At 50.6% G+C, this 14,383-nt stretch overlaps 3 protein-coding genes across 10 annotated transcripts in view; 1 reads left to right on the top strand and 2 right to left on the bottom strand.

The window, feature by feature from the left end:
* Window positions 1-4,592, bottom strand: part of PAK2 (p21 (RAC1) activated kinase 2) — a 39,091-nt gene extending 34,499 nt beyond the window's left edge. The window contains exon 1 of one of the 2 annotated variants that reach the window (XM_052685994.1): window positions 4,470-4,592. The gene's annotated coding sequence lies outside the window, so the exon portion shown is untranslated. The remainder of the gene's footprint in view (window positions 1-4,469) is intronic. The other variant, XM_052685998.1, reaches the window with a different exon arrangement.
* A 2,145-nt stretch (window positions 4,593-6,737) lies between these two features.
* Window positions 6,738-11,832, bottom strand: PIGX (phosphatidylinositol glycan anchor biosynthesis class X). Of its 2 annotated transcripts, none has more exons than XM_052686008.1 (6): window positions 11,729-11,832; window positions 11,578-11,641; window positions 11,017-11,158; window positions 9,640-9,853; window positions 9,045-9,145; window positions 6,738-7,040 (listed from the first exon to the last, which is right to left on the bottom strand). In XM_052686008.1, exons 1-6 carry the CDS (start codon window positions 11,778-11,780, stop codon window positions 6,753-6,755), a joined length of 861 nt encoding a protein of 286 aa, XP_052541968.1. In that variant the 5' UTR covers window positions 11,781-11,832; the 3' UTR covers window positions 6,738-6,752. The 2 variants fall into 2 exon arrangements, with proteins under 2 accessions (XP_052541968.1, XP_052541969.1); XM_052686009.1 differs by lacking the exon at window positions 6,738-7,040 and adding an exon at window positions 7,856-8,029.
* A 102-nt stretch (window positions 11,833-11,934) lies between these two features.
* CEP19 (centrosomal protein 19) lies at window positions 11,935-14,261 on the top strand. Of its 6 annotated transcripts, none has more exons than XM_052686014.1 (4): window positions 11,935-12,033; window positions 12,453-12,519; window positions 13,021-13,162; window positions 13,427-14,261. In XM_052686014.1, exons 2-4 carry the CDS (start codon window positions 12,481-12,483, stop codon window positions 13,786-13,788), a joined length of 543 nt encoding a protein of 180 aa, XP_052541974.1. In that variant the 5' UTR covers window positions 11,935-12,033; window positions 12,453-12,480; the 3' UTR covers window positions 13,789-14,261. The 6 variants fall into 6 exon arrangements, with proteins under 6 accessions (XP_052541974.1, XP_052541970.1, XP_052541972.1 ...); XM_052686010.1 differs by having other exon boundaries at window positions 11,956-12,302; XM_052686012.1 differs by having other exon boundaries at window positions 11,956-12,192.
* Window positions 14,262-14,383: the final 122 nt, after the last annotated feature.

Raw genomic sequence — 14,383 nt, forward strand, 5'->3', positions numbered from 1 at the left:
AGGCTGAACTCAGATGCAAAGGTTACGAGGCCGCCCAGTCTGACAGCCAACCCTACTGCTATGTTCTCTATTCCAAAACCACGTGAGCTGCAGGAGTAAAAGTAAAAACAAACCTCTTCTGTGCCACTGTGGCTGAGCTAAGCAGCATCTCCGAGCTCACAGCACAGCAGCACCGTAGTGGGAAAGCTGCCTCGGGAGTGCCCTGCAGTGTTTGTGTATGAATAGGCTCAAAAGCTTACAGACACATAGCTGGGATTTCTTATGGACGACTGATTGCTCGCTCCTCCCCTCCAGCATCCTCAGAGAGGAGTGGGCTGCAGGCTGGTCTTGCAGGCACCGGGCAGCTCCAGGCCATCAGCACAGGTAGATCCTCGCCATCGCTGCCAAAATTCCTGAGGCCCTTTTCAGCAGCACGTGGAGTTGGGCCAGAAATTGTTTTTCCTCCCTTCTGATATCCTGAACCCTGACAACAAGGGCTGTAATTTTTAACCTGTTGTCTTTGTAATTCCTGACCCGTCAAAGATTAAAAACAGAAGGTAAAGTTGAAAACCTCTTTGTTTCTTCCCTATTTTTAAAACGTGAACAACAAAAAAGTTAATTAATTTGTTTTATTGTGTTTTCTTTTAAACGAGCAGATAACAGATAGAATGCTTTCAGCTCAGCCCCTTTCAGCAAACCACTGCCAGAAGGAGCTGCCTGGCCAACTTCGCTCTGACTTCAGCATAAGTGAGACCCAACCCCTCAGAAGAGAGGTGGCATTTTGCAGAGATGGGCTTAGGGGAAAAATACTCTTGTTCCCATTCATCCAAGCTCTTACTTTATCAGAAACCTTTCCAGGAGGCAGGAGCTTAAACAGTAAGGTCACTTATAAAGCATCTGCCAGAAATGGTCTTTTCTCTCTCTTGCTTGGAAGAGAAGCCTGTTGATAAAAGCACTTCTGCAAAGACTGTAAATGAACAGTGAGCATAACTCAAGAGTAGAAAGCATTACATTTATTTCCAAAACAAACCTCACAGGACCAGGCAAAGCTCTAACTTCACTCACGAAAAGCTATGAAAAGTCTTTGTATGCTGACAGCTGTAAACTCCTGGGAGCGCAGAATGAGTCAAACAAATACATGGCAGCAGCACCAAAACAAGATCAAGGAAAAAAGGTAGAAGCTGAATTGGAAAGACTTGCCAGCGTATCCCCAGCCCTTAATCCAGCTGTCCTGATGCTGGTCCACACTGTGCTGAATCCCTCCCCTGCTTGTAAAGCTCGCTCTGACACATTGGCTGCTTCCTGCAGCTGCTGCTTCTTGAAATCAAACTACAGCACTAGAAGGAATTCAGTCCAGCTCGTTTAAAGACAGGTAACATATTAATTGCTAATTAGCATAGACCTAGAGAACAGATTCAAATATAACACAGGTGGTGACAACTGGTCGCCACGTATCTCCCAGGACACCATAAATCCACACGAGCTGCTTTGGACAAACCTGCCACAGCTACCAGTTTCTATACTGTCAGCTACAGAGCATTCCAGCAGATGAATCCCAATGATTGTGGACTGAATGATAACTGAATTTTCAGACATCTGAGCTTCTAGAAACCTGCCAAAGGAACAGACCATCTTCACCCAATCCCCACAGCTGCAGGAGAGATGCCTTCTTTCAAAGCTTAACATCGACTGAAGCTCGTGAATAAACTTAACCACCAAACACAACTGCTCTTCTCAGAGCCTGTTCTCTACTTGCCATCTTCAGTCACCACAGCAGCACCGATGCTGCCCTTACATCTATTAGGAAACAGTGACCTTACCTGTTACATAAAGCTCTCCATGCTTCCTGGGAGTAACACAGCCCTGCTAAAGTGTGTTCATCAAAGAACACGTTCTAAGCAGCGTGCATCCATAGAAGCTGAAGCAGAAACTTTCTGAAGCACTTCAAAATTCAGGAACACAAGTTTGAGGCATTGAGAGTTTCAAGATCCATCTGTCTTGCCCAACCAAAAAAATCCTCACCAGTTTCCGCAGTGTTTTGATATCCCACAACATCAGTGCCTCAAACATGTAAGGAATTCCTTTGGTTAGTTCACAGATACCAACTCCAATCACCCCAAATTCACCCAAACAACCAAAGCACTGCTCCTGTCTGCTAGTCAATCAAAAAGTAAAGCACCTATTTTCCCATCAGGCCATAGCATGAATTGATATGAAACCACACTTCCTCGCAGGAAAAGCTGCCTCCCCCCAGGCTGGCCTTGCAGGGATGCAGAATCATTCCAGCCCTGGAGCTGCACGAAGAGGACTTTATCCTTTCTGAGACCCAGCCCCATAGCCAGCCTGGTGTGCAGGTGCTCAGCTGATCACTGTTTGGTAACAGTGCTGCACTTTGCAGGACAAGGAGCAGTACACAACCTGCACCTGCAACGTAAAACCTAACTGCAAATGTGCATTCAATTACTGCAGCAAGTACAGAAATCACTCCAAGACGATACTGTAGAGCTACATAACTCTTGAAACTTTGGGCCAAACTTGATTTAGACTGAGGAAGAACGCCTCCCCTTGAAAAACTAGAAGTTGAGCAGGTCCAGCCTTCCTGAATCTTTCTGAATCTCCCTTAGGCTCCAAGACAGTGGTTCTGCTTTGGTAAAGAGCTGATCCCTGTAACTTGGTTTCTAGAAAGAGAAGAGAAAGCTTTCCCACCACCTTCTATTGGCAACTCACTTGCTTCTTTACCCAACTGCCAGCAGCAACATAATTCATTAGGGTGCATTAGCTATGAGTCTCCACAATCAACCCAACCATCCAGAAACAAATGTTAATACTTCACACTATTAAGAATGACATGAATAGAGAAAGGAGCCTGTCAGACCAGTGAAAATCTGTTCCAGGTCCATCATTCTCACGGAACCACCTCAGTTATAAAGAACCAACTTCTCCCATCACTATGATCAAACTGTAGAATTCATTTTGTTTTATTTATTTACAAAACATCACCTGTAGGAGCTGTCTAACACTATTTTAAGCACAGGCACTCAAGGCATTTGAACATACAGCTTCTCAAAGGGCTGGCAGCTGAAGCAAAGCAGCAGGGCTGAACACACACTGCCTGGCAGCAACACACCTCTCCCTTCTCCTGCTCTCGCCATCACTACCTTCTCCCCCCAAAACCTTGGTAAGTCAACTCACCTTTAGAGCTTCCCTCCTGTATCCCACTTGCTGGCCCCAGAGCCTGATTGCTGCTCACGTTTACCAGCAGGCCCAGCCAGTCAGAGCAGCATCTCCCCGAGTACCATGTTTTCAAAACAAGTAACTTTTGCTTTGTTGTGGCTACGCACAGGCATGTCAGCAAAGGGGACTGCTACAGGAAACGCTGGCACAGAAATCTCAGGGAGCTCTCAGTGCCTCAGAAACCTCCTAACACAGAAAACAGATGAAAGGTGAAGCGTACGAGACTGATAGGGGAACGCTAAAGCAGAAGTACTCTTATTAGCAAAACACTTTGACAATCTTTCTGATCCCTGCAGCACTCCTATCAGCACAAAGACAGAATCAGGAGCATCGATGCCCTTTACACTTTTCCTAGCATCATTTAGAAAACAAAGGGGCTCGAACAATTTTCTCTTTTAAACCTAACTGAAAGGCTTAAATGAAATAAGCACACCAGAATGTTTAAAGGGCCGCATTTTAAAAGAAGCCCAAGATGAGACCTGCCCTACACGGTCAAAGCATTCACCCACCATCCCACAGGACACACCAGCAGGTGCCTGTGCAGCAAAGCCCCACACTGGCTGAGCGCAGGGTTAGCACCCAGCCCGACCCCAGCAGTGCAGGGTGTGCCTCCTGCCCCCCTCACCGTGCCATGAGGAGTTCAAAGCCCATAGAATGAAGCTGATGGCCATTTGTGTTCTTGCCCATTTTACAGCCCGACGTTTTTAATCACGCGCGCCCCAATCCCACACACACAGAGGATGTGAACCTTGGGTCCTTCAAGCACTGCAGCACCAACCAGAAGCTCCACACGAAGGCTCTTCCTTCCTCTCAAACGCTGCTCGCTGAGTTTTCCCCTCACGCTCTGCTCTGCTCTCCTCTCCTATCATTCCACTTCAAAGCTCACAAAGGCTTCAGGTTTTCAGCTCCTGTGCCTCTTTCATCCCACCAGACCGTAACACCTTCCCGGCCAGCCCACACCCGGCGTCCTCGCCCCGCAGCGCCGGGCCACCTCCACCCCCTCCATAACGGCAGCGCACATCGGAGCGCTTCCCGTTTTTTGGGCCGCGCGGCTGGGGGCTCGAGCCGCGATCCCATCACAGCGATCCCATCGCGGCGCATCCCGCACCGCCCCGCTCCCCCCGCAGCTCCGCGCCCGCGGTGCCGCCCCGCGAGGCGCCGCCCGGCCGCCGCCGCCCCGCCGCAGGCCCGGCCGGGAGGGCCCACAAAGGGCGGCGCGGGCGGCAGGTGGGAGCGGGCCGCGGCCGCGCACTCACCGGAGCCGGGGCGGCGCCGGCCGCCCTCCGGGACGGACGAGGGGGCAGCGGGGCGCGGCCGCCACACGGCGCCTCTGCAATGGCGGCGGCGGCACCCACCGAGGCGGCGGCGGCAGGAGCCGGAGGGGGAAGCGGAACCGCCGCGCGTGGCCACAGCCCGCGAGGGGCGGGGCGCCGCCAACGGGACTACGGCACCCGGCAGCCCTCAGCGGCGCGGGGGCCGACGGGAAACGCGGGGCGCTGCGCCGCGCCGGGCGGGAAAGCGGGGCGCGGAACGGCGCGCTCCCCTCGGCTCCGCTTTCCTTTCCCACGGCGCGGCCTCGCCGCTCGCTGCCGCGAGCTCACCCGGCTCCCGCTCCAGCCCGCCCTCGGAACGCTCAGCCCTCTGCCATCCTCTCCCCAGGCGCGTCTTTTTCACAGCATCACCGAGGTTGGAAAAGACTTTCGAGATCGTGCAGTCCAACCACCCCCCCCATCACCAACAGCTCTCACTAAACCACGTCCCTCAACGCAAAATCCAACCCTTCCTTGAACGTCTCCAGGGTCGGTGTCTCCACCACCTCCCCATCCCAGTGCCTGACCACTCTTGCAGAGAAGCAGCATTTCCTAACGTCCAGCCTAAATCTGCCCTGGCACAGCTTGAAGCCATTCCCTCTGGTTCTATCACTGTTACACGACGCTGCTTTGTTGTGATGTTAATTTGCGACTCAGCTTTATCCCCTTCTGTCAATCCCCTTAATTCGGTCCTCACACCTATTAGCGATGCTGTACCCGACCTTTTATCTGTTCTCTCGCCAAGAGCTCAAGCTATCACCACTATCACCCCAATTCTCCCTCCACAGAATGCTCCCACACGGCACAGGACTGCCTCACGGCTCCCCTGCACCTAGCAGCGATCCCTGCAGGACCGGCACTGACGTTCAGCTCCATGGGGCACCACACCAGGGCACACCTGTAGCTCCTGGTGCCACACAAAAGGCCACTGAAACCCCTCTTGGCCCCACATCCCAGCAGCTGCACTCCAACCTGTTCTGAGGTCACTGTGTTCAGCGCTGTGCTGAGCTCCTCCTGCCAGTTTCTCACCTGAGCGCTGATGCAGACTCCTCGCACTGTCACACACACACATCACCAGACAAACCGTCTTATTTTTACCACTTGGGATATTTTCAGCTGTCCCAGTGAAACGAGGTTCCTTTCGCTGGGCTCTGATGTCAGGTAGCTTTAGCTAGCCCCTGCTTTTCAACTGCTATCACCTGACACTTAAGAAATCCTGAGCTTTCAGAAGACAAAGCCGAGCTGAGCAGCAATCTGGAAGCACTGCCCTTCCACCAGTCAGACTGCTACACAGAACTGCACGGGAGAGAACACAGAATCACAGAATTGTAGGGGTTGGAAGGGACCTCCAGAGCTCATGGAGTCCAACCCCCTGCCAAAGCAGGTTCCCTACAGCAGGTCGCACAGGTTGGCATCCAGGCAGGTCTTGAACATCTCCAGAGAAGGAGACTCCCCCACCTCCCTGGGCAGCCTGTTCCAGTGCTCCGTCACCTCACTGTAAAGAAGTTCTTGCGCATATTTATGCAGAACTTCCTATGCTGCAGTTTCCAGCCGTTTCCCTTTGTCCTGTCTCCACTCACCACTGAAAAGAGTCCGGCCTCGCCATTCTGCCCCCCACACCTCAGATACTGATAGACCTGGATCAGGTCCCCTCTCAGTCTTCTTTTCTCCAGGCTGAACAGACCCAGTTCACTCAGCCTTTCCTCATAGCAGAGATGCTCCAGGCCCCTCACCATCTTTGTGGCCCTCCACTGGACTCTTTCCAAGAGATCCCTGTCTTTTTTGTACTGGGAGCCCAGAACTGGATGCAGTGCTCCAGATGAGGCCTCACCAGGGCAGAGTAGAGGGGCAGGATCACCTCCCTCGACCTGCTGGCCACGCTCTTTTTAATGCACCCCAGGATGCCATTGGCCCTCTTGGCCACAAGGGCACACTGCTGGCTCGTGGCCGACCTGTCGTCCACCAGGACACCCAGGTCCCTCTCCGCAGAGCTCCCCTCCAGCAGCTCATCCCCCAACCTGTACCGCTGCATGCAATTATTCCTCCCCAGCTGCAAGACTCTACACTTGCTTTTGTTAAACCTCATCTGTTTTTTTTTCTGCCCAGCTCTCCAGCCTGTCCAGGTCTCGCTGGACACGAGGACAAACTCAACCCGGGGAGTTCCGGATGCCACAGAGAGACAAGTACCTATTCACAGCGTCTCTTTTCAGCCCTGCGGCGCCGATATGGTTAAAGAGCTCTCTGCAATTGTTCTTTAATTCCTCCCTTCCCCCACACAGATGCAGAGCATGACGCCTCTGAGGTAGTGGATGAAGCACTGGCGCAGCCACCGTCATTCAGCACAGCCAGGGGAAAACAAGAGCCCACTGTCAGAGCACTTGCCAACCTGTTGCGGGCAAAGTCACAAGACGAGCTCTCTATTGAATTCCAGCAGAAGCAGAGGAAGGATGCCCAGGGGATCCTGAAGCTACAGCTGGACAGCAATGAAAGGCTGATTCTGCTGGGGAACACTCTTGGCTGCATATAAAGGAAGATAGAATTTGAAAACCAGAACGTTCATTCATCCCTCTCACACACACCCTGAAAATCACCTGCTCTTAACTAACTGAGCTTCTAAGGAATGAAGTTTTCTCCATCAACAGTCCATGAGCTACTTAAGGTCACAATGCCACCTACTGACGATTGAAAGCAGCAACCGAGTTCTGCTAATCTAAAGCAACTCAGTTTTTCCATTAAGTAATTTCCTCTCCATTTCCTTGTATTTACCAACTGCTCTGATGGCTGAATTCAAGTCTTCCAAGTATTTGCTTCTAGATTGTATCTTTTCACCAGCTTTCATCTTCCAAGGGTTATTTCAGCTTCAGATATAGGGTGAGATTTCCTTCAGATTTTCCAAGCTGTTTAAGTGAAGGATTTGAGCAAGAGCAGTTAATCCCCCCCTCCATTCCCCCCCCCCCCCCCCCTCCAGTTACTACAGAATTGTACAGATTGTTTTTTAAGCCTTCTACTGTCACAAATAAGCACAGAATGCCTCTTCCCAAATCCATGCATCACCCATCTGGACAGTGTAAACAAACTTCAAACTCAGGAACTTGAAGGATGAGATGTTTTTCATACCCTTAACACCCACTTCTCAAGTCTGTTCATTTAAATTCAAGAAATACAAACACCTCTGCAAGGAGAAGCACTGTAGCCAAAGCAGGCTGAGACCTAGGGTAAGGAATGGGAGATAGATTCTGCTCCTGACTGCTGCCACCTTTGTGCAACAGAATGACAGTCCATATGGCATCCTCACGCATTACTGAGATGTAAATAACAGTAAAGGAGCTCAGTCATTTTGCACTTCTTTATTCCAAGCAGGTCACCAGAGAGAAGTCTCCATATTTGCACACAGCAGCAAGAATCAGGCTGGAACAGAGCACGGTGGCAAGAAGAGTCATGACACACACTAAGAAACTGTGCTGTGTGAGCCCCACCGGGACCCGCAGAATCAATTCTTCATGCTCCTACAAGGAAAAGTGAATTGGTTATGCACATTTAACCAGCTTCTGTTGTTGTTGGTTTGGTTTTTTTTAACTGCAACTCAGGGGAGCAGTAACTAGACTTCTATTTAACTTGGCTTTTGCTAAGGCTTGATTTTGAATCCCCAAAGAAAGCTGAGATGGGACACAGCCTTTCAATTCAGTGCCCTTACAGAGAGCCAGTTGCTCTTGTTGTACAGAGCTCAATAAATGTATCTACTCCATTGTAAATGGTAGGCATTTGCATGCTCTGTGGCTTTGCTCTTCAAGCATCAAGCTTGCCAGCAGAGATCTCTCAGAATAAGCATTCTGCAGATCACTGAGAAGCCATTTTTCTCCAAGATAAACAACTATTTGGTTTCTCTGCAAAACACTTTTGGATGACAGCTGTTGGTATTCTGAAGGTACCTTACATACAGGAAGGCACACATTACACAAACAAAAGATTTGTTATGAAACAAATTAGTCTTATTTCTGAATCTCTAGACTACCACAAAGTGTTCAAGTTTCAAAGGCAGCTGTTGGCCGTACTAAAAATCTAACTGACCTTGGTTCACCTTGACACTTATCCAATCTGATGGCCTTTTTTTAAGAAGTTATTCCTTTAACTTTTGGTTTTTCATGTCTTTTTTTTCCCCCCTGTTAGACTGCAGCAGAGTTCTCCCATTTTGAACTCATCTGAAAAAACCTACCCTGCAGAGGCCATTCTTAATTCAACTAGTGCCAATTACAGCACTGTCAATTCTAGGACTCCAACTCAACTGCTTAGGGGAGGAGGAAAACAAAAGAACAAATGTAAAGGTGAGGAGAGCAGCCACCACCAAGAGCACAGAACAGCACGGGATGACACCCATTAAAACCAGGTCAGAGAGGAAGAAGGGAGCTTCTTTAAGAAGTTACACAGTGAGGCTTTTATCAGTTAGGTCCCATGCTTTGGAAGCTGCTTATATCAGAAAAAGGCAGCAAGAGGCAAGAATTTCCTTCAGGAATAGGAACTCACAGGTTGGTGTGCTGCACTGTACCACTGACAGAGGTGCTCCTTCTCCTCTGAACAGGGAGCTTCCACCTCAGCAGGCTGCCAGCACTCTGGCGACAGGTGCTCTATGGAAGACAGATACAGTAGGTAACTAAGGATGAACCTCACCCACGGGCTGTCTTTAACAGAGCAAAGCAGCCATTGTTGAGCTGCAGATCTCTCAACTCTAACCACGCAGTTACAACTTATAGATTCCCCAAAACTACAGAAGTCATTCTTTCATGTCTTCCTGTTGACCTCCTGTTGTCGCATACAAGAATTCCCCTACCATAAGTGCTTTTATATCAATAATAAATACTCATTGTCAGTGGATACCAGGTTCTTGTTTCAGAAGAATCTGGGAACTACAACCACCACGGAACACGCTTCCTCCCTCTTCTGCACCATCCAAATGCAAGAAGAAAGGCTCGGAAACCACCAGAATACTTTGATTCAGCATTTGACCAAGTACCTGACAGTGAATAACTTTAAATACACCTTGCATGGCTTCAGCTGTCAAGAGAAATACAGTGAGAACACGCGGTCTGAGTGGTTTAACTTAAACAAAGCAGAACCTCACCGTCACAGCAGCAGAGCAGTATTTCTGCACCCTTCAGAGCAACCAACGCGTCCTCGCTGCTTTCTGCTGGCCGGTGGTAGCGCCCATGCACAGGCAGTGCTGCTCTGAAACAGTGCCAACAGCGAGGGTCGGGCTGCAGGTACAGCAGGACAGTAAGGTCTGTAGCTGAGTACTCAGGAGCCTCCACATCAACAGCATCAGGAATGAGCACTGCCTGCAAGCGAATGAAGAGACAGATATGGCTGCGACTGGAATCAACGCAGAAGAGGGACACGGAAAAAAAAAAGGTATGAACATTTTGGGTATGAATCTGAGATTAAGGAGGTCACAGTCTGCTGCTGTAATCTACTGCAGCATCAGAAGGGACAACTGCAACCCCTGCAGTGACCCCTGCCCTCCAGAGTACCAGGGAAAGTCTACTGTTGGCATTTATTCTGTGTGTACAGGCAGGGTGTCACAGAGCTTGCTTCAAACCTCCACAGCAGACAGCAAAAGCACAGTCACACAAACTCCTCTACTGAGTAGTGATGTTAAGTACTTGTGGTCACCTAAGACATCAAATTCCAGGGAGAACAAAGCAGGCTGTCTTTCTAGCTGGCTGTAAATAAACAGCACTGAGTATATGCCTAGAAGACAAACATCTAAAACAAAGTGAGCTGAAGCCCAGTCCAAAGTTATGCTGTAAGTTTGAACCAGTGTTTGTTATAAACTGTTTTACCACTATTACAAAAGTGTCCTGCTAAGAATGGAGCCCCAGTGAGTATGGCTGTGTATAGTTTTAGGGTTGTTTCTTACCACGTGGGCACAACCTAAAGAGACACATCGTGGAAGAGGGGAAATCTGGACGGTCCCCATTTAAAATGGGAGAAACGAGGACCAGCAGTAATCTGCACTGGAGTTAAAATCTAGGCATAAGTCTCTCAAGGAAGCTGTGATGAAACACAAGCTGCAAAGCCCCTCACTCCAAATCCACAGCATGTCACTTAAAGCCACTGTTCCGCTCTTTTGAAGACCCTGATAGAGAACCTTGGCTGGAAGACTGCAATCACTCTTCTTCTATAGAGGGTTAACCTTCCTTCTTTTCAGCCTGATTAACTTTCACCACAATTGCTTATCCAGTGCTGAGCAGCTTGCATCTACACGTAGGAACACCAGCAACCTATGACAAAACACACCCTGCACCAGGTGCTGCTGAGAGCTGCATCGAGAAGCCATAAACGTGATACTGTGCAGCATCTTTCAGGAAAGGGGAATGAGCCACCTCGGTTCTTGCAGCCCCCTGAAGAACACAGATTACACCTTCCTGAGCAACGTGCTCTTCAGCTACTGGCAAAACACAGCCTTTATGTGAGAAGCCCTGAGATCCTGCCTCCTTACCTTCGTCACGTTGTGCTGCTGCAGCGATGCCAGCTCATAGGGATCCACGTAGACTCCCCGTGGCAGGTGAGTTCTGGCAGCCACCGTGCACCCTTCTGTCCACTGCCCCGTCCCACTCAGCTCCACCTTCACCAGCAGCTCCCTTAAAAGCAAACCATGGGGGCACAGTGCTGAAACCTGTATGTTGAGAGACAGCAGAAAAACCTCCACGTGTCACGCTGCCGAACGCTCAGAGATGGGCGCAGATGGAAGAAAGATCACAAATACGTGAGAAATTAAACATCCCAGGCTGGATGTGGCTCTGGGCAGCCTGGTCTGGTGGTCGGTGACGCTGCACATAGCAGGGGGTTGAAACTAGATGGTCATTGTGGTCCTTTTTAACCCAGGGCATTCTGTGTGGGTGCCCCATCCCTGGAGGTGCCCGAGGGGAGTCGGAGGGGGCCCTGGGCAGCCTGCTATGGTGGGGCAGACGGGCCGGGCCGGGCCGGGGCTGCAGGATCCCCCCGCCCCACACCGCTCCATCATTCAGCCACAGCCCCGAGCCCCGCCCGGCGGCTCCACCTGTGGAAGCCCTCCTTCAGCAGCTCCTGCGAGACGGCGCTCCCGCGGCAGGCGGCCTGTACGTCTGAAACGGCACAGAAGGAGTAAATAGCTGCACCGAGAGCACGGCAAAGCTGAGCACGGCAGGCCGGGCGCTACGCCGGGCACTTACGGAGGGCACAGAGCAGCACACCCAGCCCCGGCCGCCACAGCTCGGCCGCCATCTTGGAGTCGCCCCGCGGGGCCCCGCCTCACCTCAGGGCGGGGGCTGCCGGCAGCACCGCCTGATTGTCGTGGAGGCCGCGGGCGGCCATTTTGTGTCGCGTTTCGCAGGCACTTGGAGCGGACAGCCCGAAGGGGGACTTCGGCGGGAGGACCCTTCGGTTACCGCGGCAACGGCTGAGGCCGCCCCGCCCGGGGGGTGTGGGCTGAGGGACGCCGGGCGGCCGCGCTCGGCGCCAGCCTGAGGAACCTGGGGTGCGTTCGTTCTTCCGGCGGGGACTGGCGGCAGCTTGGCTCCCGGAGATGGGAATTCCCGCTTGCTCGGCGGTCCCGCCGTTTTGTTCCCGTGTTTAATCGCTGCCCTGGGGGGAGGACGCATGCCGGGCGCTGCCGCTTGAGGGAGGTGACGCCGTGGTGAGGGCTGTGCTGTGCTGGGTTCTTTCCATCCCCGTCATTTCCATGTGACGCTAACGGGGTCACAGGCGACGGCAGAGCTGCCATAAGGGGTTCCCAAATGGGATCGGGTAAAAACGGGCTGCTGATGCCAGCCGTGCTTCTGGTGGTGAACTTTGTAACCTGATTCATTCAGCAGCTGACCAGCACACCTGAGAGTTTTGCAGTCCTTACCTAACAGCAAGCTGATCCATAACAGTCTGCTCTCCATCCACCTACAGGAACACAGCTACAGATCCACGGGGCCAAATGGTTCTTCCTCACTCCACCCTCTTCTCTACCTCTCAGGTATGGCAAAAGCTGAACCCACAGGAAAGCTTACAAAAACATGCTCTTCCTCTTACACAGCTGTTTGGTTTTTGTTTTGTTTTCTTCTAAGAAAGAGAATTCCAGTGTTTAATAAAGTACGCATGCAGGCTTCTCCCTTGTCACAATAAATATCTCCTAGGTATCGTTTGACTGTGCAATACTCAGCTGGTAGACCAAAAATTTCGCTTGTGTGTGATACAGAATCCTGCTTCAAAAGCTGAGAGGCGATAAGGGTGTAAATCAGCCATCAAGAGTCACCCTGCTCCCCATGCTCAGCTCAAAGAGCATGTGAGATGTGTTCAGGTTCCCCTGAGGTCTCCCCTGGGAGAGCTGCAGTGTATTTTTACTGAGCGTGGGTCACTCTAGTCCCAACAAAAGGCTAACAAGAGGCACTCACGCTTTTTTCCCCTTTTTTTTCCAGTTCTTCAGTGAGTGCTGAAGTTGATGAGGACTTTTCTGATACAACTGAGCACTTTTCAGCCAGCAGCAAGACCTGCAATGACTTGCATCGCAAAGAAGTGCGGCATTCGCTTTCAGCCTCCATCTGTGATCCTGATCTACAAGGAGGAGGACAAGACTCGCCGGCGCATCATGCCTGTCAGAAATTTCTCCCAGTTCTCAGGTGCACTGTTTCCACACAGCATTCCCCACTTCCTCTCCTCACACGGGGAAAGGAGCAGCTGGTCCCAGCACCAGCCAGTGGGGAGCATGCAGTGGGCAGGTTTCGGGTAACGCTGTCTCTCCGAGGAGGCCAGGGCAGCGTCTTAACCTGAGCAGCAGCGCTGCTAAACCTGGAGGCCTCGTCTGTAAGGGTTAGGGAGAGGATGATCTCTACTTAAAGAGATTTGCTTGCCTTTGTACTTCTTCAGGGTGGTTTTGTTTTTAGATTGTGGTATGGCTGCTGAGCAGCTGAAGAATAACCCTCGGCACAAAGCGTACCTGGAAGGAGTCTCACTGCGTCAGCTAAAGAAGCTGTACAGTTTGCTGAGAGGCCACTTGAGGGGAGAGAGTCTGGCTGAGAGCCTGGAAAAGATTCAGCAGGAAGAGACCATCGACCCCGAGGAGGACATGAACAAACTGGACGACGAGGAGCTAGCCAAAAGGAAGAGCATCATGGATGAGCTCTTTGAAAAGAACAGGAAGAAGAAGGACGACCCGGACTTCATCTATGATATCGAGGTAGAATTTCCACAGGATGAGCAGCTGGAGTCCTGTGGCTGGGATGTGGAGTCATGTGAAGAAGTCTGATTCCAGATCAAGACAACTAGATGGGCAGAGACAGATCCCATATTCCTAGGAGAGAACAATGTCATCCTGCTTCCTCCACTGCAGCTTCTTCTGTTTGTGCCGTTGACGCTCTTTACATTGGCCACAGAGAATCTGAGGCTTAATATTACAGCAGTTTCAGGTTTGTATACATTTTAAGAAGTTGAACTGAGAAAGCTGAAACAGGGCAGCTGAACGTGGTGGCTGTTTTTACTCTTTTTCCTATGTAAGATGCCCAAAATACTTTTAAATGATTTATCTTTCGTTTTGTTTACATCTCAGCCAGCTCTGGCTGAAAACCTCACCAACATGTTTTCCTGTGATTTCAGCTTTGTCTGAAAATGAAATGTTTAAATGTTTATATATTGGAAGTATTGCTTTTTATTGTCTGCCTATGGCATTTATTACTATTTGTTGGAATGTTAAATATACATTCAGATAAATCAGTGTTTCAATGAGAATATTACTGTCACATTCCCTCAGTAGAGGTTACACCTGCAGTTTCAGGTTGCACAGATTAAATCCTTCATTTAAAAGAACTGAATATTTAAAAAAACAAGTCTGTCTTGAAAGTACT

Source organism: Tympanuchus pallidicinctus, unplaced genomic scaffold (assembly GCF_026119805.1).
Source record: "Tympanuchus pallidicinctus isolate F22 unplaced genomic scaffold, pur_lepc_1.0 scaffold22, whole genome shotgun sequence".
Taxonomy (NCBI): Eukaryota; Metazoa; Chordata; class Aves; order Galliformes; family Phasianidae; genus Tympanuchus; species Tympanuchus pallidicinctus.